The sequence below is a fragment of the Camarhynchus parvulus genome, chromosome 3 (genome assembly GCF_901933205.1).
Source record: "Camarhynchus parvulus chromosome 3, STF_HiC, whole genome shotgun sequence".
NCBI lineage: Eukaryota > Metazoa > Chordata > Aves > Passeriformes > Thraupidae > Camarhynchus > Camarhynchus parvulus.
Window position 1 is genome coordinate 52,952,269 of NC_044573.1, and position 27,382 is coordinate 52,979,650.

General features: G+C 38.0%; 1 protein-coding gene across 5 annotated transcripts in view; it reads right to left on the reverse strand.

The window, feature by feature from the left end:
* Window positions 1–27,382, reverse strand: part of ARID1B (AT-rich interaction domain 1B) — a 325,443-nt gene that overhangs the window by 283,370 nt on the left and 14,691 nt on the right. For all 5 annotated transcript variants that reach the window (XM_030945679.1, XM_030945678.1, XM_030945681.1 and 2 more), the window contains one exon: window positions 8,831–9,025. In XM_030945679.1, the coding sequence (XP_030801539.1) occupies window positions 8,831–9,025 (195 nt within the window). The remainder of the gene's footprint in view (window positions 1–8,830; window positions 9,026–27,382) is intronic.

Below are 27,382 nucleotides of genomic sequence, written 5' to 3' on the forward strand. Positions count from 1 at the left end.
AACATGGCCTCTAAAACACACATGTATATAGACTCCAGATAACTAATGTTACTTCTTAAATAATTAAAACAACATCTTGCCTAAGTGGCTATATAAGCCTTGTTTATTTTGATTGGACTCTTGTCTCAAAAGACAAGTTATATTACAGTATGCCAAGAAATGTGCAGAAACTCTTCATCACTCTTCTGTGAAAGAAATGAACAAGCAAGTATAATTTACCGAAACTAAATTCACTTACTTTCCTAAAGGTGTATTTGGATATAAGATTCAAATATGATTTCTAATAATGTTCAGTCACTGAATTGTTTATTACCTGTATGTGTCTTGCTTTTACACTCAAATGCAAAAAGCATTACTAAGAAACAATATTCAGAAGAAGAGGGAAAAAAAATGGCGTGCACAAAGAAATAAAACAGACACTGATTTTCTCCTTGGTACTCTTCCATACCCCTAAAAGACTTTATAAGATTCAGAGATGAAATACGTTATCAGCAAGGACGCAAGCATTTAACACATTTTTTCTATTTCAGGCAAAGCAATGAACAAGTACTAGAAGTACCTAAAAATGGGGTCACCCAAGGTAGTAGAAGAATAAAAGCCTACAGAGATTTCATGAGTTGTAGATTTGAGTTATTCTTTAAGTTCTTAAATCTTTCTTTCATCCGTCTTGAAAAACAACCAAACACCAAAAGCTTAACATATTTACATTAGGATTTTTAGACGTGCCCAGTTAGAATAGTTATAAGGAGCAATGCAATATACAAACAAACACGAGTATTAGAAAAAATTGTCTACAGAAAAATTAAATAGTCTCAAACATGTTTAAGTTTTTTTTTAAGATTTTATAACTCATCTACTCCCACAAAAAGGTCTAAATGTTCTAGATGATAAAACATGCAAAAGTAAAGCAGGTTACTGAGCAAGCTTGAATTGTACTACATGGAACCCATGTCATCTCAGACTGACTAGATAAAAAAGGTATGGAAAATACTTTTCATTTTTTGCGGTACTAACTCTCCCACTGTAATTTTTGTACAAGTTTTGCTGAAGCTAAATCTAATATAAATCTTAGTCTATAAAAAAATAAAAGTTGCTGCTAGCAATAGGAGTCTAATCTTGAACTACTAAAACATCAGATATTTTTTGAAAGGCCTATTGTTTCAAGAAGAAACCTACTTGACTCTGTCACAGGGTGAGCAAAGTGAAGGGTACTGACCTGTCTCATTCTGAAAGTCTCTTCAATTGACTTAGTGGATTAATTCTGCCTACCCTGATATCAACTCAAGACAAGTCACCCAACCCCACCAGCGTGGCCCCAAAGTGAAATTGTTTTTCCAATGAAATCACAGCAAATTTCCCACTGATTTCCCCTTATCTTCAGCCCTATTTTCAGCTGTGGGAAACACACTCCCTATTTTTAAAAAAGCATACTCTATTGCGTTCCTTGCTTCCTTTGAGCAAGTCCAAATTAACAGACAAATGATAGCATCTTCTGAGAAACTCATATCATGATTTTAAAAAAATAGAAAAAAATATCTGAGTTCCTTCAGGAATATTGGGAAATACAGTTACAATATGGTTAAAAAATCATATTGAATATGTGCATGATGGGTCAGGACATTATTTCAACTATTTGAGTGTCAATTATTTTTTGATTAATATTATTAACAAAAACCTACTATGACTATAATATTAAGAGTAACAGTCAATTATTCCTTACCTACGCTTTAAAACCCTCCTGGCACAATCATTATATGGCAGCTGTTGAACAGAGTAATGCACCAGTCTTTTCTTAAAGCAAGATGTTATTTTACTTCAAATGTAAATAAACTCATGTCTCCTGCTGCCATGTAAAATGAGCTGCTCATAAGTAAGTTATTCTGTACCTTCCTAGTGAAGCAGCAAACAGCTCTCTGTTCTCCACTCCTGATCACCAAATCTATTTCCTGCCTAACTCCAGTGCAGAGTGACAGCTAATTCTGCTAGCAAATCAAGCTCCCAATAACAAAATAACTGCTGCGTCTTTAAACAACCTTTTTCAGAACACCAACACAGAGGGCTTGCATGTTTTCCCCTCTAATGTCCCCACTTCCAAGCAGAACAACAGATGTGATTACAGCTATTAAATATTCCAGCTAAATGACAATCGTTTAGCAGTAACAAAAAGACATTTCATTTGTCATAATACATAGATCATTCTTACACACTTTCTGTACAAATGTTGTCTGCCTCATACTCCAGTTTGGATGTAAAAATTAGCATTTACTGAACATCATTACATGGTAATTCAACAAATAAAAATGTTGACCCAGTCTCATTTCCGAATCATCTCTCACCAGCTGAAAGATCAGTTTTTTTCCCTTTCCAACCTACATTTTTTTCTGCACTGTTTCAAAGAATGATGGAAGCTACTGAAATGTTTCTATTTACCATAATAATGCAATTCTGTTACTTAAGGGATTTTCTTCAGTAAACAATCTCAGATGACCAGCATTAAGATGAAGAGCTAAACTATCATAAGGACCACAAACTTAGGTTGAATTTGATTCTGTGATTATCTGTAATCTGTGCTCACCTCCCTCTATAGAGTGAATTACACTCAATAGAAGGGATAATTCTAAAGGAGACAATACAACATAAAGCCTTATCCTGCCATGAACTAAAGTAGCAGCCTTTTTTTCAATTTAGTCAATGAGGCTTAGTATACCAAAAGAAAGGACCATGCTAAACATTTTCCTACAGTCTGCACAAGCACAGTACTTAGCATTTTCCTAAATCTGAAATTTAAAAATCCCATTTCTTTACATGACAAAGAGCAACAACTTTTCTTTGCAATTATTAACACTTGACTATCAAAAGACCCATTCTTAAAAATGGCCTTACATGAAAGGCAACTAGCTATGACTTCTTGTCCTTTTTTCTGGTTCAAACATTAATTCTCCAGGAAGCAGCAGTTCTACTTACTTTACTGATTTTTTTTTCTCTGAGGCTTACAGAAATTCAGGATACCAGATCTATCATTCAAATAAAATGTTACTGAGGAATGATTTTAATTAAAAGTATTATTTATAGAACAGGAAGTTGGGAAAAATAGTAACAAAGCAGATCCATAATCTGCTAGTGACAGCTCCAAATAAATGCCCAGTGACATACCAAAATAAATGAAACATACAAAAAAAAAAAAAGAAACAAGCAAACAAAAACACAAATAGAACACACACACATGCCACAAAAGCCATACCAAAACCAAAAGAAAAACAAATGCCCCCAAAACCCCACAGGTAAATCAAACAAAAATCTTGAAAAATATACTTCTGAAGCACATGCTGATCAAAGCTTTACACTCCCTTCTTATGTATGTGCATCAAATGTATCTATCAATCTTTAAGAAAAAGCAACACATCTCACTACTTTGTCCTCTGCTGGCTGTTTTTGAGACTCTATCACATTGATTCATTCTCTGTTGTTGCAAAATAAACAGACCAAGAACTGAAAATGGTGCTTATTTCAAAATGGTCTGCTCTCTTTAACAAGGCTAACATCAATTGTGCTAAAACCTACTTAGGAAAAAAAACTGCAACACATTTAGTATCATCTAGGTGCTGAGGGCAATTATACACACAGAGGACCAAAAAGGTAATCACTTGACCAGTACTTGCTGTATGTATACACAGCATTTTAAGTTAATGGTTCAGAGCAAAATATGACAGTAAGTCTCACTTTCTTGGTAGACTTCAATCTTTTAGAATTAAAATTACTTCAGAAAGTAACTCATACAACCAGCCAACCAGCAGTAAACACCTGAGTTTGCTAGCTTTAAAACTCTATCTGCCAAGGCAACAGCCAACTGATTTCCTTGGCGTAAACTCGACATTTCCAACCTGGGACATTACCCAAGCCGGGCACTGTAAACCCTTTCCTAAATGATGTAATCACGCTGCTGCTCCTATAGTTCTGGTTTACTTGCAGTTTCCATTACAATAAATCCTTGCTACATATTCCTAGAGGTTTTACAACTTTTTCTCCCCTTAAAAAAAAAAAAAGTTACTCCACATTGAAACTTGCCATATAAGACAACAACAGGCATTTTCCTCACACCTCAAAATAATCTGTATATCAAAAAAGGGGGGAAATGGAATTAGTACTTCTCTGAATATCTACAGTTCCATTCTTAAATCAGTGAGGACACTGATAACATTTGGTTTTGAATTCTGCAAATCAAGAATATTAAAAAAAAGTTAAAGGGACAAGTTATTAGCACCCTTTCATCTTACAGAATTTCTATAGCAAAAAGAAGGAGAAAGAATAGACCGAGGCTCGGGCTCATAACTTGTCTTGCTGCAAGCAGGCTCAAGGCACTAAGGCAACTGCATGATCAGTACTGAAATGTTCCATTCAAAATAGCTATTAGGAATGGCTGTTGTACACATCCATGCAAATATCTTTCATAAAGAATTTACTATGCATTATAGCAACATGATCCTATTTACACAATAAGTTGTTGTTCCAGTCCATCAAGTACACAAGGAATTTTAATGCACGCTAAAAAAAAATCAATTAGGCAATGATCATCTGATTAAACAAGCATATCACACCATTCAATTCTTTCAAACATATTCATAAATCCAAGCCTTCAAACCCTGATGAAAAATTTCAAAACCTGTGACTATTTCAAGTATATGATTTTTAAGCTTAATGAAATTCATCACAAAATAAAATTCTGCATCCTATTATCACGAAAAAGCAACACCACTGGTGAGAAAAAAGCCCTTTATTTTGACCAGCATTCTGAGGTCTTATTTTTAGCAAAATATCTTTACAAAGCAGCAGAAGGTTTTCCTACATCACCCAGCACTAAAACACTTTGAGTAGGCAATCGAACTAAAAGCAGAAGGAACCAATCATGGCATCATCACTTGCTTGACTAAGGTCCAAAAAGGGTGTGAGGCAAAAAAGGAGGTTAAAAGAAAAGCAAATTATTGTCTTTATAATCAGATCTTATTACTCGGATAGTATTTCACTCATAGTGAGATGTATTGCAAAATCAAGCCTGAAGTTTTCAGGTGCTAGCTATCCTTGCATATTAGGATTTTCAGTTTTGACATCATCTCTTTGTAATTCCAAGTGATATCTAAGATATTAGAAACTGAAAGTTAAATCTGAGAGAATAGTTTTCTGCTTTCTGGTTTTACATACATTCCCTGGGTAAGGAGTGCTAATAACCCAAAAATTACATTCATCCCATGCGAACCAGGAGCGAGAGTTCATGAGATTATGAGATAGCAGTATTAAGATTTACAGGCAAGAACAGCATTTTAAAACCTTGTTGCAACTTGTGTTCCATTCATAAAGACTGACAACATTGGCACAGGTCATCCTGCTCCCAGCCTTCACTTGCCTTCTTCCCCCCTCTCCCACGGAAGGTGAATGGGAAAGAAACAAAACCCCAAGTTTTCTAACAACATAAAAATCTCTTTCTAAGTAATTAATTTTCCATATTAATGCATCCTGACAAGAGACATGTCATCTGCAATCCTATAAATTAAGCATTGACTCTTTTTTCTATCACCTTCCCTTTTATATAGGTGTCAAATCAGTCCAGAGGCTTTATATATTTATTTGACTCACTCTGAATTAACTGGACATGCCCTCAAAATATTACAAAATGCTGCAGCACTCTTCAAACTGCTTAGCACTTTGTTCCAGGAGGCTATCATCTATCTTCACATGACAAATCTGTATCTCTGTGGTTAACTGTCAGAAAAGAAATCAAAAATCTCAGGTTACCATTACTTTATTTACAACCAACCTGCCTTTCCTATATGGCCATTTATATACCTAGACCCCTTTATCTTTAGCTGTATTAGTGTAAAGAGATTGCTTGGATTTCAAATTGTGTCCCTTATGTAAAGCTCAGTGTGTTGTGCTGGGGCTCATCATCAATAACTCATCAGAGATGAGTTCCGGACACTCAGGGGATCTGCTTTCTCTCTTTAGTCCTTTGCAGAACATATCCCATAGCTTCCATAGTCACTTCAATAACCTGCAGTTTCCACATGGAATTTTAAGAGAATCTGGGGGTTTATTTGCACCTTCATGTTTGGTGTCAAGCATGCCTAGACCAAATAGCAGTTGTAAGAGAATGACTGCAGCATTTCATGGATATCCCTTTTAAAGCTGGTTAGCAGGCTGTGCTTGATGCCCATGCTGCAGATATTGCAGGCTGACTGCACCTGATACCATTTTATCTTTTTTATCCTCTTTAATCTTTTACTGCTTATGCCAGAGGCCTCCCTTCCTGAGAGAGAGCTCTTCCACCTCTGGGCTGCAGGCTGGAACACACTATTCTCTGCTGCAATATGACACAGACCAGCTAACTACATCTAGGCAATTATCTTCAATTCTGCCACTTTCATTAATTTTAGTTCAATCTTTAGGGTGCTGTTTTTCATCTTTATTTCTTCATTTGCAGCATCCTGTAGCAGAGCCTGCAAGTTAAAATCTGTCAAGTCCCATAGTTCTAACCTCAAGCCACAACACTTGCTGACAAAGAGCCAGACTTAACATTTCAAGGTCTTCCTCAAAATTCAGAAATCTTCACAGTTTAACAAAAAGCCTTCTTGTTTCATCCAAGGAAACAGAGCTGACACCCTCAGCTATCTTTGAGCAACAGCAAACTATAACTTAAAATAAGAACAATCTCTCCCATTGATGCTTCCCACCCTTCCTACAGTGTGGCACTTCCACCCTCATAATCCATCTACTCAGTGCTATCTCTGCACAATACTTAAATCTGAACACGGTATATGTTTAAGGCCCAGTACTTTTTAACCAATCAAGTTTCTGGAAGTGCCTTGTGCTTTTGATAAATTCAATGTGACACTGTAAAGCAGTCCAATTTCCAGAAAGTGCTGAGATTCATCTTCTGAAACTTCTGGCAATATTATGTATTTTATATATATATATGATATCTAAAGTAGGTACGTGCTACACAGTTTTAACAAGCGTAGCTAGGCTCTCCTTACTTAATATTCATGTCACAGGAGTAAAAATCCAGCCAGGAATCAAACTGTGGCATCCTGTGCCAAAGACAACTTACCACTCAGCTGGTAAGTTGGCAATTCAATTTACAAACCTGCATTCCTGCATTTTAATCCTTTGTAGAAAGGTGGTAATATATGAGCAATATGAAAAGAACTGGATTCAGATCATTAGAGGTTCACAAACCAAACACACGAAGCTTTGGAGGCTGTCCAAAACAAAATCATGCCTAGGTGGTGATGTCCGTTCAATAAAAACTCAATGTCATAATTATCCCGTCCCTGTTCCCCAAAGAGCTCTGGTGCTGGGCCGGCCCTGCCACGGAGGGCAGCGCTGCGAGGAGACGGATGGGGCCGGCAGCCAATGGCGCTGCCAGCTCACTGCCGGCTGACGGGTCATTTACAATTACCAAGCAATTAGCAAATGCACTGAAAATTCAACACTCGTCGCCGTAACACAGAATAACTCATTTTTAAATTAAAAATGTGTTTTAATAACTTCACTTTGGTTACAAATACACAGAGAAAAATAAAGCCTCCTTTATGCAATTTCAATTCTCTTTTGCAACTGACGAAATGCTTTGCTGCCTGAATCTAGCAACCAAATATACAGTTTGGCATTTCTAAACTAAATAATCTCTTCCTTATCAGTAAGTATCTATTTAACAACAGAAAAGAATAAAAATTAAGACCTGTGATAATGATATTATAATCTATTTGAAACTGTTATTTAATTAACTGCCTGATTAACATCTTGTCCTACTGGATGGGTAATAACAAGAATTGCACAGGAACCTATTTGCCAGGAGTCCAAAATTGTATCTTATTTTCTATATTAAACAAGAAATGACATAAAAAGAAGCTAATCTGTGACTGGTCAGTTGCACAAAACAAATATTCTTTCCCATTAATGATCAAGTTACTAATCAGCTGTGCTCCCAAGGCAGTGTAGAGCTCTCACTACCTACACTCATGTCCCTAATTAAAAAAAAAAATTAGCAAAACATTAACTTCTTGATAACCTCAGTTTATCTCTTCCTCTTGAAAACTGCTGTATTTTCCTTAGTACATGGTACGCACATTGAGACTAACCTTCTTAAAAAGGGTAGGAAAAAAGCACAAGGTCTCCATCAGCAGTGAAATCCAAGGAGATAAAAAGGAGATCCTTACCTTTCTATACACTCTGATAAGTTAAAAAAATCCTGACTTTAAAGAATTGGTAAAAGAAAAAAAATAAGAAAAGCTACAGACTCCTATCAAAATGAGGAGAAAAAAGAAAACCAACCACCACAACAACAAACAGATGATATAAATATGTACCACTTTTGTATGCACTGGACTACACTAGCCTTGATATACTGATGTCAGATCTAGGTTTTCATCTTACATTTAAGTGTATGTAAGCCAGAGAGAAAGAGAACATAAAAACCCCTAAAAAACCAAGAACAAAATAGCAACAGCAGCAAAGGAAAGAACCAAAAAATATGCAAGACTAACTGGTGTCAACTGGGAAAAAAAAAAAAGAAAACTCATGGCATTTGACATACTTCTCTCTCTCCAGAAAGATCCCAGCAACAAACTAAATCCTGTTTGAATTGTAAGGGATTTCAGAAAACATTCACACTGTGAACATAGTTTCTTTAGTTTTAAAACAGCCCTTCATCCTCTTTTTGCACAAGAAATACTTATTTCTGAGGGTTTTCTCTTGCCCTTCTGTATAACCGGAATGTCAGGAGAGAAGAGAAAGAGAGGAGGGAAACCAAAGCAACCCAGAAAAATCCTCCACAAACCTGTTGCTGTGGATACTGCATTCCTCCCATGGCTGCCGGGGCTCGGCCCTGCATTCCCACGGGATAGCGCTGGGGGCCGGGAGGGCCGTAGGACTGCCCGGGGTAGGGGCTGCTCTGCTGTGCCTGAGAGTGAGGGTTATTGCCCATGCCGTACAGCTGCGGCCTCTTCATCACCATCGGATCCATCGGGCTGCCCTGTTGGCAAACACAAGCAAAGGAATATTTAAGACACGCAAAGGAAAAGGTCAGAATCATCATGCTCACTGCGGTGAACAATACGTGTGTTTTCTCAACGCTTTACACATCAAATATTGACTTGATGTACAAACTGGCAAAGTACCATACCCTGGGTTCTCTGATTAATTAGATGAGGTTTTGAATAGTAAGTCTGGGACTTCCATTCAATTTAAAATAACTTAATATTTTGCACTAAAACTTGAGGCTGGCTGTTACCTGTACAGAGAGCAGAAAATCTCCCCAGAAAATTTCAGCTTAAGAGCTTAAGAAATAATTAAATATACTGCTGCACACTGATTAGCATGACTGGCCTTAACGTTAAAAAAAAACCAACAAAAAACATAAATATATATCAAGAGAGACACAAAGAGTAGACAAGTCAATTAACCTTGAGAAAATATCTGTTCTCTCACATCACAAAAAAAGAGAAACTGGAAAGAAAATAAAGTTTCCAAGAAGTGCAGTGCATACAGAACACTGCATTTCAGCATTTTCCTGTTGCTTTCGTGCACACTAATAAGTTTCCAGATCAAAAAGCAAGTCATAACCCACATTTTACATGAAAGTTTATTTGCTTCCTTAATAGACCTCAGAAAACCCAAACTGCAACCAGTGATGGAGGGGGAAGGGAGGTAAGGGAGAGAAGTTTTATTTTTAGACTTTTTGGCAGCACTTACCAAGCCCTGTAACAGTTTCAGGACAGGTGTCAACCATTGTGTAGTATTACTCTCATGTTTTATTACTGAGAACTAACTGAACCAGAAAAAATACTATACTTTGTGAAGTGCAGCCCTGTATTGTTAATATGACATCCATTTTTTAATTCCTGAGTTCTGGTTAGATTAATGGAAGAATGTGTAGGGAAGCTTTCAGAAAGCCTATCACAATCTCATCTTCATGAAAATGGCACATACCCCCCTCCTGCTCGCTCCCCCCCTCCCGCCAAAAAAATCTATTAATTCACCCAGCCAGCCCACTTCCCCAGCAGGAGCAGGATTCCCTTCCCTCCTGCAGCACATTTTGCGTATGTTTTCCTGCAGCACACTGATGAACAGTTTAATTTTAAAACCTCCTATGTAATACAGCTTCTTCATGTCCTTTCTGATGTAATAGTTATTATGACAATAACTAACACTCCCCACTGCCATCCCTGTTTCTTCTCATCACTGCTGTTTGTACTACTAACACACTACTTTTTTTGTTCCTATCCAAAATATGCCCTTTCCAAAGTAGTCACTGCTTAACGAACTATTAGTCTTTCCTTACTCCAAATAGAATCCATCAAAGCTCATTTTTTTCCCCTGGCTGCCTCCACCATTACCAATACTAATTTTCCAGGAATGTCACCCAAAACTAATAAAGTATTCTGAATATGGGCACACTACACCTGAGGAGATGGAAATGATAACCTCCTCCTTACAGGACATCTCCATTCACTTCAGAACAGGACTGCCCTTTTTTGCTACCATAGCAAATTCCACATTCACTGCTAATTTTGGGTAAGTATTACTCAGCAATTTTCCCTTTATTGTTTGCCTGTTCTATAGCCAGATTAGAAGTTTCTATTTTTTGCCACTAAATGTCCCTGGGAAATTTACTATTTATATTTCATACTTTTCAAAATCAATGGTTCCTCAACCACTGCAGAACACCTGATCCACAACATTCTCAGTTTTGGGTTTTTTTAGGCCATCATGCACTCTCACCACAGTTTCAACTAAAAACACAAAGGCTAAGCCTTATGGATTCCTTTTTACAGTGTCCCAGGGGAAAACTTACATTTCCTCCTATAGACCACAATACTTCAGCTATGTTTACTTCTGTGTTTTAATGTTCAGTGCATCACCTGTCATAGTCTTCTTCCCAAACATAAATCCTTATTCAAAGTGAGTCTTGAGCTTCCTCCATTAGATTCCCATGAAGCCAAACAACACTTTTCACTGCTACCATCTTCTGTATCAGGGTATAATTTCCAGGTCTCATCTCCAATAACCACATTTACTTAAATTCACGTTTAATTAATTTTGAGTGTAGTATTTTCTTTTCTGCATCCAACTCTTAAATACAAACAATGCAGATAGCTACACAGCTAAAACAATCTGACATTATCCATTATTAAGACTACTTTCAGGTGCATATAAACTTTGCCAAACTTCAAGCATTTAGGCTGAAATTTTCCAGGGCATATGTATGCCTGAGGCTGAAATTCGCTGGAAAATTCAGCAGAAATAGTTCAGCTATGTCTTAGAATGAGGTCACAGAAAAATACATCGTTTATGTTCTCACATAAAACACTTGAAAATACCTCTTGCACACCATGCTTTGAGGCAGAGAATTTTAATTTCCCAGGGTGACACTGGACATTCATGAAAGGTAAGGCATGTGCCCCTGTCATAGAGAGCACCTGAATGTCACCAGACTGGGAGCACAGGAGGGATAAACAGAAGCACATGAGGGGCAGGGCAAGGTTTCTTCAGAGGAGTTATGAAGTGTATGGAAGCTGCCTTGAATTTGCCAGACAAAGGAAGAGGGACAATGAGTTTAAAAAGCAATGGAGACAGAAGTGAGGCAGAAAGAGCTGAAGGGGAGAGGAGGAAACAAGGTCAGGAGGCGACATGGATACAGGCCAAAGAGTCTCTGTCCTTTGGACTAGTGACCTCCAAGCAGCAGAGCTTCTGTGTGTGTGTTCGGAGAGTGAGCCTCACTGCCAGTGCATCCTTCCTTCCCTCCTTCTCACCAGCCTGCCATCACTACACTTCTCCATGTTCTCCTCAGGTGAGCCACTCCTCTTTCCCTCAGGTGGTATCCTCCAATTCAGAAAGGTGGAAGGATGAAGAGCCTCAGATATTGCTATAAATCACCAGGGGCTGCAGTGTCTCACACAACACTGGAATCAAGGGGGCTGTGGTCACTGGGAAGAAGGGACTTGGACATACTCAGAACTTACTGTGAACACTGGAAGTCAAGAATCTGGACCAAGGACTGGAGATATTTGAATATGAGAGGGCTAGACTGAGGGACCAGTGACTGTGCCTGGACAAATCACTGGGACCCACCCTAGCTATCAGTGCTGCCTCTTCCCTCCTCCCTCCAAAGACCTCAGGGAAAGAACAAACAGTAGAACATAGCAGTTCTATGATCTCTACGGCTGGAGAAGACAGACTTGGTGAGGAAACATTTCTCATCCTATGCCCTGGTAGGTCCTCATGGGGGGTGGCAAGTCACCACTGCTATTTCTGACTCCCTTCAGATTAGATCTCAACCCTCTGTGCAGTGCAGCTAAAGGTGAACACATCTACCAGTGACTCAGTGGCTGTCAACATATTTCTGCAAGGCAAAACAAAACCAAAGAGCCAGCTCTCCCCCAGGCTTAAGGAAGATTATTACTGCAGAAGGTGAGAGCTCATGGAATTAAGTTTGCCCTTGCACCATTAAGTGTGTCTCCTTCACAGATGTAGCTGTCTTTAAACCCACAGCCACACTTCAATTCTCACAGGCAGCATATGTGCCTGCTCCCGGTATCCACCCAGCACAGCGCAGTGAAGGGGCCAGCGTGAGCTATTGGAGCAGGGCTTCACTTATCATACATGTAGTGAATGCAGGAGACAACTGTCCTACCATCTAAAGTAGCTCTGTGCTGCTCAGGCAGAAATGAACTCTACCTCTGCATCTGCCACAAGTTTTCACTAAACCAAAAAAATTTCAAAATTTACCAATTTAATGCATCCTGACTTGAAATCAAGGGGTTAAATTGCAGGAAATGCTGCATATCTACAACTACAACAACTTTTGAATTTGATGATAGATGTGCTCTGAAAGTGTTTTCAGAAACTGTATTTCAAAAAATTTAACCTACAGCCATCAAAACCAGGCCAAACGTCCTACAACAATGCCTCCATTTCCCTTGTGTAAACATTAAAAAAAGGGGGAAAAATTTCCAACCCCAAAAATGAACAAAAAAGCCCCATCATTTCTTCAACACAGAACCGATTTTAGAATTTAATATGTCCGCAATCAATACCACTGAAAACTCTCTAAGAAAAAGACAAAACTCTCTAAGAAAAGACAAAAGACAACAGACAACAGTGTATGGTGAGGAAGGCTTGGAGCCATACACTTAACAAAAAGAAAGAAGAGCTGCTCATCAAGTACTGTCCACCTTACTGTGAAGGTAAAAATTTCAATATAACTTTTTCCAGCTCTAAGGCATGCACAGTCTTTAGCTTTATCATTTTTGCAGACTTTCTGATTTCATTCTTATAGCAAGACTTTCTCTCATCCATGACATTTTGAAAACTTATTAAAAGAAGTTGCTAATTGAGACATAAAATAATCTTATCTGAAGGTTCCTTTAACATTTATTAAGTTCCAGTATTTTCTTTAACATCAGTTCCAACAGTTTTCAAAGACAAGTTTTCAGTGACAGGATGATTATGAGATATGTCTTTATCCCTCTTTATGTATTCCTCTTTATGCCGTAGGGATCATAACCCAACCACTCCACAAGCGCTCTCTAACATCTACCAAAAATGACAGCATTGCTCTAACTGCATCACATTCTCTAAAACCCAGCATTCATGTTTGACTATGAATGGATGAGCGTGTATTTTCACATCTTCCATGCCTTTACTTTCTATTACATGCTGTAGTGCAAAGTTTTAATCACTTATTAAATTTTATTTTAGTGTCATGGTAGTAATCGATATCCATTTGTTTCTTTTCCTGCCTTTACAGAACAACCCAATTTTTCTCTAGTGCTGTTTTACTCCTAATACACACATTACCATTTTGCCAGTTTATCTAGTGTTTGCTCATGCTATTTTTTACTGCCATATCCTTCTAGGCAAGCCTAGATGGATTCTGCCTTTTGCTTCTTATTCCGCACCTCCTCTTCACTTGCTGCATTTCATTAAAACTGAGTGGATCTGCAGTTCCTCAAAATACCTCACTCTTGTTCTTCGCTTCAGTCCACAGAACTACCATAATTTATAACCCCTTTATAATAGTGCCTATCTCATGTCAGTATCAGATTCATTTGCACATGTACTATCAGGCTTTGTGAGAACAGAGCATTTCGTAAGAGTTCCTGCCTATTATGTGCCTCATGAGCACCTTAAAACACCCAGTGGAAGGTTTGCTTATGATTTCAACAGGGCCAAGGTTTCATTCTCAGTCTTTAGATTGACAATACAACCATTAAGATAGGACACTGAAAAACCAACCCTACCTACAAATAGCAACTGACGACCTTTTTCTCATACTGGCTCCTTTTTTCAATGTTTCGCACAAAAGAATACATAAACTTGACATTTCTGCTATATGCAGAGGTGAAAAAATTAATATTCTACACCCACTTGTAAACTCGGTATCACCACTACCCATGCTCTCCTCCCATCCAAAATGATCAAATAATCACATCACCCTGAAGTACCTGGAGATTTAATTTTGCCTTTTCTAAAGTGATAGAAAAGCACACTACCATTTTCTTCAGTCATTTAGCCAGTGTTTTCCAGTTGCATCATCTACACTCAGATCTGAGGCAGCTTGCACAAGAGAATAACTTGAGAAGCAGTCTGATCAAAACCAGCTCTTACTTTTAAGGCATTACTGATGTTATGCACACATTACATATATATATATATCCACTATTAAGTTATCAACTAGTGTTTCACTTCTAACAACAAAATGTTTATTTGAAAGATATTTATGAATATGAACAACACCAGTCATTGTCCCAAAACACAACTAACATTTCCATTTAAAAATGCCACAAAGACCCTCACCACTGAAATCTCAAGACAGAGAGGAGTGGGAGACACTTGAATAAGGTCACAATGGGATTTAGATGTGAATCCCATTCAGCTAGTGCTCTTTTCTACAAGGCAGACAGAGCAATTCACTAGAAGATGAGTATTTACTTGAGAGATGTAACTATTTTCAAGTGAAAGTGTGCTTTCTTGTTTAAACAAAAAAAAATTGAAAGAGGCATTAGTTTGGCTGACAAGAGCAAATGCAGCGATTTAAAGCAACTATAAGCCACAAAGCATCCCAAGTAATGCTCCATCATTTGTGCCTGTAACAAAACAACATGAACTCAACACTCTCAAGTAGGCTTCCCCACAAACTCCTAGAGCTATGAATACAATAACTCTTTGTTTATTCATTGATCTGCGGCCAAAGCTTCTGTCTCCATATTAAAAAAAAAAAAAGGAAAGGAAAAAAAAAGAAGAAAACACGTCTCCGTATAAAAAACAAAGCCTTGAAACCTCATAATAAGTAAAGACAGCTGCAATCGGTTACCGACATTCCAAGGAAGACAGGCATGGAGCTCTCAACTCTATGTCAGGCACCAAGTCACAAATTTATCACTGAAGATAATCACAAGTATTCACTATAATACAATGACACAGCTGGCTTGAGGATGGAACTGCAGAAAAGATAATCCACTCCTAGATAATGTCATCATTTGTATGAACATGTACAAGGCCGCCTCAGCCAACATTTTTACGTGACAAAAGAGGGAGTATCAAAACAACTCTCGTCAAGTGTTTCAACATCCATTTAAGAAAGTTGCAAGCAACTATTAAAAAAGTATGAATGTACAGCGTTAAATTCTAACATTAATAATAAAGTCTGAGAGGTGAATAGTAAACATGCTTTCTATTTTTTTGAAAAAGGAAATCTACTGTCTCTTTTACCAAAATTTTAATTAAAAAAGGCAGTTGCACAAACACAGTAAGTAATAAGTAAAAACAAAAAGCTGAGTTCAACATAAGTCTATGATGAAAGAAAATCCAGTAAATGAAGAAGCACACACTAGCAGAGTTTTAACATAAAAAGCCATTTTGTTTGTCTTAAAGACTCTGCATAGTGTCTGATTTCAGCTGCAGGGAGACATCAGAAAGATTATTTCCCACTCAAAACAGAAAGTAAGTAATTAACAAGGCGAAAGAAAAAAAACATCAAAGCTATGCCCCACAAAGAATCAACTACTACTTGCCTAGACCATTTACAAGTAATTTATATAAGCAACTGTTTCTGCAGGGTGAGGTAGAAGGATATACTGTTTTTCAGCCTTCTTCCAAGTCTCTTTAACACGTACAACCCAAAAATTGTAAAGCCTGTATATCAGCCATTCTCTATTTATAATTTTGCATATAGATAAAACTAAACAACTACTGAAAGAACAAATCACAACAAACATTGCAAAGAAAAGAAACCTGTTTTTAATGAAGTGTACATAACTAACCTCTTCAGTTGCCACTACAAGTGCATGCAAAGGTTAAGACAACATCAAGAAGCAATTATACACATTAACACAGCTGATGGCCAAAACAATCCAAGGTTTCTGACAAGTTCACATGGATATACAGCCCAGAACCGCTGCCCCTCAAGTTGCCTTTGTCATTGCCAGCTACCAACAGCTAATAGGTTATTCTGAAGTCAGTTTAATGTGTGTCATCTGTCCTCATCACACCTGAACATTCAGTTTTCTCCAGTAACCCACTTTCTTAATATCAAACTTTTTCCAGGAAGTACTCAGGAATTATAGTCCTGTCTTTAGATTAGTTTTCTCCAACTTGCATGCCTCTGCAAAGAAGGATGCCCACTTTTCTTCATGCATGCAGAAGCTCTACTCCCCTCCTCACCAAGTCTGCAGCAATTTCAAGCGCAGCAGAATTCAGGGGTTCTTTAAAATGTCTGCTAGCAAACTTATATGCCACTATGGAACAGGTCATTCATTCCAGCTGCTTCTCCTATGCACTGCCATATCACAACCACGCTTTGGCTGCTCCAATCCACAGTCCAGTCTGAACCCAGAACTGCCTGTGTTGGATGGCTTTGCACCAATACAGCAGTTTTGGCAGTGGAGCACGGTCAGACATGGGCAGAGCTCTCAGTTTGGCATTTTGACTGTCAAAATAGCAACCCCCAGCAGGAAAGCAAGGCAGATAGCAAGGCAAAATAGTAACCTAAAGTTCTCAGGCTAGATTTACCATTGGATGCCTCAAAGCTTTAAGGCTTCCTCAGTAGCCAAGGCTATGGCTCAACAAGGAAGAGAAAATCTATTCATAAACCCAGAAAACCAAGTTTAAAAAAGCAAAGCCCCACCCAGAATACCAGTTACTTCTATTTTGTCTGGCAATGAGGTTCTCAGCTTCCTAGACAAGTAAACACCTTCACTCACTGTGCATGGCTGCCATCTGGAACTCAGAAAAAAAATTCCCTTACCTACTTTGTACAGCTCTTACACAAACACGGCGTTAGATGGACAGAAAAGGATGTACTAAAAATAGTGTCTGTCAGCCAAGGAATAGAGCACTGCCCTGAGTGGAACGAGGAGAGCTCTGCAGGAAGGCTGCCTGCAGAGAAATATTACAGTAAGAGAGGGGAAATGAACAACGTCCTAAATATAAGTGATGGGGGGGAGGGATGTAAATGGAAAAAAATCCCACATCCACTTTAAATTTTAAAGAAAAAACTTCCTAAACTTAATATTCACGTGGATCTGAATACACTTTTTCAACTACTTGGCTTTACTCAGAGATATAGAATTAAAAGTTAGATGTATTAAATTGCTGGAGAAGAGAGAACGCTAGCTGAGAAAGTGACATTGTGGACACTGGGGATGACAGAGTACCCACAAAAAGCTATAACCAATCACATTTAGGTCACAAGCCAAAAGTACATACAGTTAGCTGCAGATTTTTTCCACTCCCAGTGATATATATAGTTCTATATTAACACACACACACACACACACACACACACACATACACTCTCAAAAAGGTATGCTGGTCATATATCCTCAGCATTTATGGCAAATTATTAATCAAGTCCCACCTGAAACAATTTGTTAAATTGATTTTAATCACTGGGCCTCTCATGTGAAGCTTTGTATAATCAGCATTTCATTTACAAAATTAATTGCCTGATTGATTCTCAAGAGGCAGTAGCTGTCATTACACTGCTGTCATAACTTTTGAGTAGGGGTGTCACAACACTGAATTCTGACAGTATGAAGAGCACTGCTATTTAAAAAATGAGGGCGGGGAGGTAGGGGGGAAACAAATACAGTGATTTCACAGAATTGCTCTTTAGCCCGACAGAATGTTAAAACCATTTCCCAGCAGTTTCAGCCAGCCTCCCTGTTTTCCATTCATTGAATAATGTGCTACTCAGCTATTCAGTATCTTTTCTTAGAGGCAGGTTCATTTAATTCAATTTTATCATAGTTGCGGTTGCATAAAATGAGTTTGTTGTTGAATATACAAAAGATTTAATCACAGGCCGCTCTTAAGGTTATTTGTAGAGCAAAGTTTGACTTTCAAACACATGGAACTTTTTTCCATATCCTAAACCTTCAGGAAAGCTATTTTCAATTAGGGTTTTTTTGTTGTTTTTTTTGCTGATGTTTTTAAACAAAGCAAAGCAAACCTTTGTAACTTCACAGAACTTATCTAGGAGCTCCTTTAGAAAGCTTTTTTTCCTTCCCTTGTCTTATAAGCTGTGTATAAGCCTTGGAGCCCTGCCAGAGTAGGAAGCAAAGCTCCTATATTTGCTGTAGTTACTCCTATAGCCATCACCACTATATTCTTGGAAAAGACCGGTGCTCCGAGAGAGGCGGCGCAGGCCAGCGGTTAGGGCACTGAGTCATGAGACAGGACTTCTATTCCTGGCTCAGCAGCTGACCTGATATGCAAACATGAGCACAACACTTCACCTTCCTGTGACTGCGTTTTCACTCTCATAACAACAAGTCTTATATGCACTTTTAACAAGGAAAGACACAGGATGACTTTGGGGAGACTGATGTCAGTTATTAGGCAACAAGAAACAGGACTAGGAGTGAAGGGTAGGCTACGGGAGGAAAAAACCCCAAACCTCTAGAAGATATTGAAAAGGAGAAATTGCATCAATAGGCTGCAACAAGGTACTCTAAACTTTCAGAAACCTCCATTCCAAAGAAAAAAGGTCCCTAGAAGCATCTTTAAAAGGAGTGGAAAAAAAGAGAAAAGATGACCTTAAATTCTGCTGCTAGATCACCTGGAATGGTATTAATGCCTTTGAAAAAAATCACCTATTTCTAAGATAAGCTCAAAAATAAGCCCCTGAACTGCTCAAATTCAGCCTTATACACTAGATTTCATCAAGTGTTCATGAATGAAGCAAATGTAAAATTTCTAGACCATATTCTGAGATTACACTATTACCAAAAAAAAAAGCAATTGACAACTCTTCAAAAACTGAATTATACTTACTGCTGGTATTTGTAATTGACCTCACCAGAGCAATTCCAGAATAAATCAGAATCCAGGTAACATTGGAACCTAGCAGACACTATAGACAACACAGCCCCTTTCCTCTTCCTACCCTCCAGTTCTTACTCTCATCCCGAACTACTGTCAAATATTATTTTCCATTCTTCTCTGCAAAGTGCTCTGCCACTTGAGTAGCAGCTTTATGCAATTTTCTTCCCTTTTTGCAGGTGTCTGAATTCATGATGAATAAAACTGGGGAGGAGGTGAGACATGGACAGGGGGACACCAAAACAAGTATCATTGACAAAATTGATAGATTACTGAAATAAAGATGCATAAAAGAGTAAAAGAATGGAAAATTCCACCAGGCAAACAAAAACAATTAGCTTTTTTCCTTTTCCATAGCCATAACATGAAATTTCAACAAAGGGAAGTTCTGAAAGTTCTGTCCACAGTGAGAAATATTTACCAGAGTTTTAAACTATCTCCTTCTGCCACACCAGCAGGGGTTCAGAAAAAGGAGAGAATCAGTCACCCTACTTACAACATGAGATAGCAGACTGGGACACTAAAAAGCAGTGCAAAGCACTGATTTTTCTGTATTTGTTGGTGTCTAGCTTCACAGCAGGTAGCATACTGATTAACTGAGCATCTTCTCTTTTCAAGCCTAACTTTTTTTTTTTAATAGGTAAAAATGGTCTTAATTAAAATAAGAAAATGGGGAAAGCCCCTAGCTAGAGCCAATATATGCAGAATTCCTAAAGGCATATATTTAGCATCAGGGTAATTGGAATGCAAACTTAGCTCTATAACAGAAGCCCTGTCACTTCTTCAACTGCCAAGAAACTTCTCTTGTAACATATTTTCTATATTAAAACTGCTTCGTGTAGAGGCTGAAAAAACTTGGTCACAAATAGTGCAAAATTTTAAGTTACCTGGAAGCAAACCAATTCATCTTCTTTTCACCATCATTCCATAATGATCTCTGTATCACACTAGCAAAAATAAAGTGTCCCAGTTAGAGACACACCAGCAGCATCAGCTCAGCCCAAGGGTCTGCTACAAACAGATAATGAATGTGGAGCTATACACCTATATTGTGGAGCTGGAGCAATAGAATCTTGGTGAGTACCTGCCTGTGATTATTTTTCATTTATAGTGACCTTTCTCATCAACACAGACACTGTCAGCAGCATGGAACTAACTTCCTTGGCAAGAGCAAAGCAAACAAAAATTCACGAACAACAGGCGATTTAAAGCACTAGAAAATGGGGGAGGGGGCAGGTTGTAAGTAGCTAAAATAAAAATTGAAATTAATCACCAGAACAAATTACAGTTATGAGTGGGAATTTTCATTATTGACTGAAAACATTTAATAGCTAAGTTATAAAGTAGAAGAGAGAGTAAACTGAGGGTTGAAGCCCTTGTATCACTTGAGAGAACAACGTGACTAGAAACCATGAATCCACACACATGCCTACAAGTCACACCCGCTCTATTGTATAATGTAACTGATTCCCAAGTATCATTTTACAATTCTGATTAGGTCTTACAAAAATCTTGTTTATTAAATTGCTTTCTTTAGGCATTCATAACTGCTAATTTGTTTCCAACTAAATCATGTATCATCTGAAAAAGACTACATTGCAACAGCAAAACCACACTCCTGGGATTACATTTCATTTTAGAATTAAAAGGACATTTTAGAATTAAAAGGACAAAAACCAGATGAGTTGTAAATTTCACTTTGAAGGTAGTGGTGGTAACACCCTTCAAGTAATTCTAAAACTACTAGTGCACTTAGCATGTAGCAGCAGTACTGAAACAAACATAGCAAGTCAAAAACTCAAAGTATTAAGGGATCTGTTAATCCTTGAATTTTAATTTCTATAATTAAAAAAAATTGGTCAACGTATATGTAGTATACAAACTTTTTGAAAGCAAAATAACTTTCTGTTATTATAATTTAAAAGCTATGCTGATTTTAAAATACTGTCAGCTCTAATTCCTACATGTTTTAAACAAGCTTAAAACTTTGCAGAAATTTGGGAATGACTTCCGAAGAACTCTAAAGAAATGACCTCCAAAAAATATATCTCAATGTTAATATAAAGTTCACTGTGGCTCACTCAGGGTCAAAAAAATCAGACCTGGGTTTCAACCACGTCAAATTCTGGTTTATCTTAAGAGCCTTCACCTATTTCTCAAAACTGGCAGAAGTCACTAAGTCTTCATTATTCTTCTTGCAATCACAACAAATGGGACAAATTCTTCCACAAATCCTGGCAGACTACGGAACATTCCAGAGCATCTCAGCTCAAACACACGCGTATAACACACATCTAGGTAAGTGCAGAAATAAAGAAGTGGGATTAACCATGGGTTATGAACATCTCAGCAACAGACCATGTAGGATGTTCAGAATTAAAGGCATAGTTTTAGTATAACTGCTATCGAGAACTTTCAGTTTCTATAGAAAGAAGATGTGTTTTCAATATATGACCATAATTTTCTTTTAGTATCGCACCATTTAAAATTAAATTAAAAATCAGCATGTGAGATATCTGGTCTGAGAAATATGAAAGCAGGAAAGATGATCCACTTCTTCAGTATTTCTCATCCAAAAAAAAATTATTTAACAGGAAACCTGACAATGCCATATTCATAGAACTGCCTTCCCTCTCCCACAGCAGAAACCATTAAATTTTCAAATTCTCTCTGCCTGAAAACTCTTGGCTTCTTTCCACTTTTATGCCTACCTCTTGTTTCCCAGTCCTTAAGAGAGCCCACATCAGCCATCATGCAAAAACACCAACACAGCTATCTAAACACACTTCAAAGAAACTTCTTTATTGTTAGAGAGAATCTTCAGGATTAATGAGCCCCCTTTGGGCACAACCCAAAACAGAGTATTCCCAACTTCCTAAAATTACTAAATCTAGAACAGAACTAAAATTAACAATCAGATTAGATCGGAAGGAAAGAGAAGGGAATCACTACCTTCATAAACATTGAAGCAGTACAGCTACAGGGAATCTTTTCTGTAAGTCTGAATAAGCTATTTCTGGGGGCCAAAAGCTATTTGAGTATATTTACATCTAAACCTTCTCCAAGGCGGCAACTTACATCAGCACCTTCCTGCAGCTGTTGAGGGCTCAAAGAAAGTCCACTCAGTCAAAATCACTTGGCCTAGTCAGAGAAGGTCATTTAGCAGAAAAGACAGATGTTTCTCACTGACATAACCAAAAGGGAAAATGAAGCAAACAAACCCAAAGACTCATTTTAGCAACAAGGTATCTGCAATTCCAATTTCAAGTATTGTTCCCTTTAAAAAGATGCTATTCATCTGACATTCATTTGCAACCTTCAGTTTAGATTAAAGAGCTGCAGACACCACACGTAAAATTCTGAAACATATGTTCCCTTTATTCTTCAAAGAATATAAATCTTTACTTAAGGCCACACTGTTCACTTCATATCTAACCTGACATTTCAGCTAAACCCAGCTCTTCTGCTGAGTATTATCATTTCTTGAACACATTCTTCCCCTTCTCACTTCTACACTCCTACCCACAGTTGTTTTTCTTTTTTCTGCTCAGCTCTTTCATGCAAAAAGAGATTGAATAAAAAAAGGAAAACTGAAACTGATTACACACCAGAAATACTGTCACAGTATGAAAATGAAATGCTACACATTTTTACACCAAACTGCTCAATGCTAAAGAAGAGGAGACACTGGTTACAAAGCCAACACAGAAAAATAATAATTTCAGGAAGAAATACACCTGAACAACTGACAGCCAGATAAAATTAAAATGGGATATTATGCTTTAAAATACACAAACATCATTAGACTATTTTGACAGAAAACACGGAGTTTCCAAACAACAGAAGTAACTCAGAAACTTGAAATAATCCTGAAGGAATCCATATATCCTCTCACACCAATTCCATGTAAAGTTCAGCTTGCACAAAGCTTTGGGGAGAGAAAGGGAAAGAGTAAGCATAAATAATTCTTTTTTGCTCAGTCTGTTACTACTACAGGACAGATGAACATCTCCCATGAATGTCAGGTCTGCCTTATACTGTCTCAGAGCTGATGGATAGATTAAATGACCTCTTAGTGTCACTTCAAGCCCTGCTCTTCTATGATTTGGAGGTTATTACATCACCTCTATTTTATTATAAGGTTTCTCCCATTTCTGCAATTTTTCATTTCAAGTCATAATCCTCAATTTCTAGCAAAACTAGACCATATGGACATTACAACACTACAAACAAACTAAATATATTGATAGAAGAAAATCAGGGAATAAAAAGAGCTATGTTTTTCAAACCAATCTTTTCACAAGGACTAAAAAGATATGTAAGAAAAACTGTTTCTAAGTAATTCATGTTGATATTTGCAGAAACTGTGAAAATACTGTAAAAAATGTTTACATATTCCTGGTTTTGGGGAGAGGCGAATGCAAGGATGAGATGAGTTGTATGCTAAGCAGCAAAGGAGATATGGGGAGAAGAGAACTGAGAAGACAGCCAACTTCAAAGCACAATCCATGTGAATACCTCCCTCTAGGTACCCACCTGTGACTGAAGCAGGCAAGAGACATCATCCCTACCAAACATACCTTCTACATATCATCACCCTTCTCCTGACTTCATTGTCACACCTTCTGCACCTTCCCCTTCCTCTGAATCCAATTTGGCTTCTGCACCTTCCCCTTCCTCTGAATCCAATTTGAGTTCCTCCTTGCACAATTTGTGCCTAGCAAGTCAATTATGATCCTGTCTTGTGTAAAGATCAATAAATTTCAGCAGTTCTCCAAACAATTAACATTTTTGGAAGCAGTTTTTTCAACTTCATCAAGGAAGCTTCTTTCTGTGATCCATGGAAATACATGCAATTAGAGCCACAGTACAACAAAACTCAAGGAATAATGAGAAACAGCAGACAAAAAGTGTCCAACACAGAACTCATTAGACAGCCACACACTATTCCACCTGTTGTGCTGTACACCAAATACTGGTAAAATCACAGGGGGGGTGAAAATGCAAATATATCCAAGCAGCTAGGAACATGAATTCTGATCCCTCTTTATATCCTATTGTTATCCACAACCCAGGAAGCTGTTAATTGGCCTAAGTAATTGGTTTAAATACCCAAGTCCCATTATAAAAATATACTATAAAATGCTTAGACACTTATCACAGCCAAGAAATTCTTAACTAAAGTTCAAAGCTGAAAAGGCACAAGGGACTTGTCTACACTGAAGTAAAAAAATGCATAATTATACCAATATAACTATCTCAGTGTGGAAACTTTCTCCAGCATAAGAGTACCCTCTCCCTCTTAAGCTTACGTGGTTTGGAAGCAGAGTAAGATAAACCATAAAAACTCTTATTCTGGTATGAGTGTCTCCATAGGGAGTTATATTGGTATAATTATAGCATATAATTATAGCACATAGCTGTACTGTGTAGACAAGAACTAGATGCCCAGTCCACGTATATTTTCTAGCAAAACAAATGGTTATCAAATTCCAATAGAAGCACACAAAATACTTAGCTTTTATTTTTGTTTGATGAACCTTCTTCATTTTAAAGTGATGAATTACTTCAATTAATCTTCCTTGAAAATGCTTTTCTCTCTGCTATTCTATATGGTAATAGATTGTTCTTCTGGTGGAGACATTGTAAACTAACACTTTGAGAATGTCTGCAATATCTCCCACACTGATTTAGGCTCTCATACAAAGCAAGTGGTGAGAAATCAGGTACAAGGAAGGAATAAGGTGTTGTTTACACATTTGACTGTTAGACTCTCACCTTTTATAGTACATCCCCAGCCACTTTAAACAGTCAAGTGCTTCAATAATTTAGTCTCTATCCTTCCGACAATTTCATTCTCACCTCATTTGCTATAGAAGTTAAAACATTTCAGTCAACCTTGAGGAAGCTGCGCTTCCTCCTCCTCCTTCCCCCCATAAACACTGGGGGGAAAGTAGTATATCTGAAAATCATGCCACTAGTTGAACCTCAAATTATAAGAGAGAACCGAAAAAGAGACAAAAACTTTAACACTACAAAAGACTCCTCAGAATTTTTTGAAAAAAAGCAACCTTTCAGAGGATACCTAACTCCGAAACCTAAGCCTAAGCCTCCAAATAAACTGACACCCTTTGTGAGAAAGATCCCTTAAAAAGGATGCAAACAAATATGTGGTCGCGCCAGTCTCCAAAAAGTGGAAAGCACTGACATCCTGCTACAAAGATACCAGTGGAATTATTAATCACAATAAAACTTCAGTTTGGGCATTTGAAATACTTTACTAAGAAAGGCTAAGTGAGCCTAGAGATAATTAAGGATTATGGTACCCATTCTTCAGGATGCGCGGGTAAATCTCTTTTGCAAATTGTGGTTTTTCCTCTTTAACCATTTTGAAAACATGATACTGCCAAGAAGAGCTCTATGCAGGACAGGCATCCCCATGTTTCCTTTTGTCCTAAACAATTTCATCCCTCAGCATAACACCAGTTTCATCACCTTGGAACACACCCGCAGCATTCAGAACAAACCTTGTTTGCTTTCACAACCACCGTCCCTCTCGGTGGCAGAGATCTGACAGGGCTGCCCCTTCCTAACCCCCACATGCCCAGCACAGCCCCTCAGCCCCCTGAAGCACTCACTGGGTTTGCTACTGTGCATGATGCCCCACAGAGAGACCCCCTGGAGCAATCAGTGGGGGGAATGTGGAGTCACACAGAGCACCAGTGCTGGGTGAGGAGGATCACCACAGCAGGGAAGCTTCTTCCTAGAGGTGCCCATTTCTCTGCAAACTGAAGTGCCAGCAGTGGGTAAAGAGTTTTCAGTGGACTGTGAAGCAGCATCTATACAACAAAACTGCTGCCCTATTTCCAAATCAAAAGCTTGCATCTGTGTACAGAGGAAATTGCGTACCTAAGCATGAAGGTCAACTGATCTGGAAATTCATCCTGGTATTTTCAAATTTGCCAGTATGCCAGTATGTCTGCAAATATGCTGGGAAAAAATAAACAATACTGACAGTTCTTACATGCAAAAATTTGACATACCAAAAGAAAAGCAGCAGCAAAAAAATCTCTGAATAGGCCTTATACAAATGACAACAAAATAGAAATGTATCGAGCTTAAGCAGAAATGGGTATGAAAACTATTAGTACCAACAGGTTAGCAAGACAAGAAAAGGAAGCTAAGTTAGTCCAGAACTCCAACACAAGTCTGGAATAATCTGCCTTTATGAAAACACTGTAAATAGTGGAAGGAATTAATTTCACCTGCCCTTTGACATCAACACCTGAGCTTATCAGCTTAGACTTTCTTTAGAGCAAGGGGAAAAATATGAAACTTTAGGAGCACGATTCATTAGACCAGAACTACACATCTACTTTAGGATGAGATGATTCACATGAAGATCTGACTATTTTTTTGCATCAAAGATACACAAAAAGATCAGGTACAAATGCCTACAGTACATATGGTTACATGAGTTCCACCCCGATATCATATTTTTCAAAGATACAGCTTATTTGGCCACCGCAATCAATGCATTCTGTATAATTATCACCCTTGGGGAAAAAAAATTACTCTCTGCCTCAGCTTCTCTCCTTTTAAGAGAGGGATAACAATGGCTTCCTGCTCCAGACAAATGTTAAGAAATTGCCTGTCATTATTTATAGAGTAATTTTACACTCAAGAGGCAAAGTAGGAGGAGTTTAGGCTGACAGAACCATCACCTGTACCACCGCCAAAGGGGCTGCCATGGCCTGATGCCCACCCTCAGTCGAACTGGCCATATACTCCCTTGCTTTACCTCTGTGCTGCAAAGATTATGCTGCAAGTCAGATCTGCTCAATGATCTGGCTGAAAGCTAAACATTCACAGGTCTTATTTGGCAGGATTAGTTTTCAGACAAATCTTCAAGCGGATGCGATTCACCTTATGACACAAGGAAAGCAGCAGGGAGCTGATAAAAAGGTGGGGACTGGTCTTAACAGCAGAAGTTAAGTCTTAGATC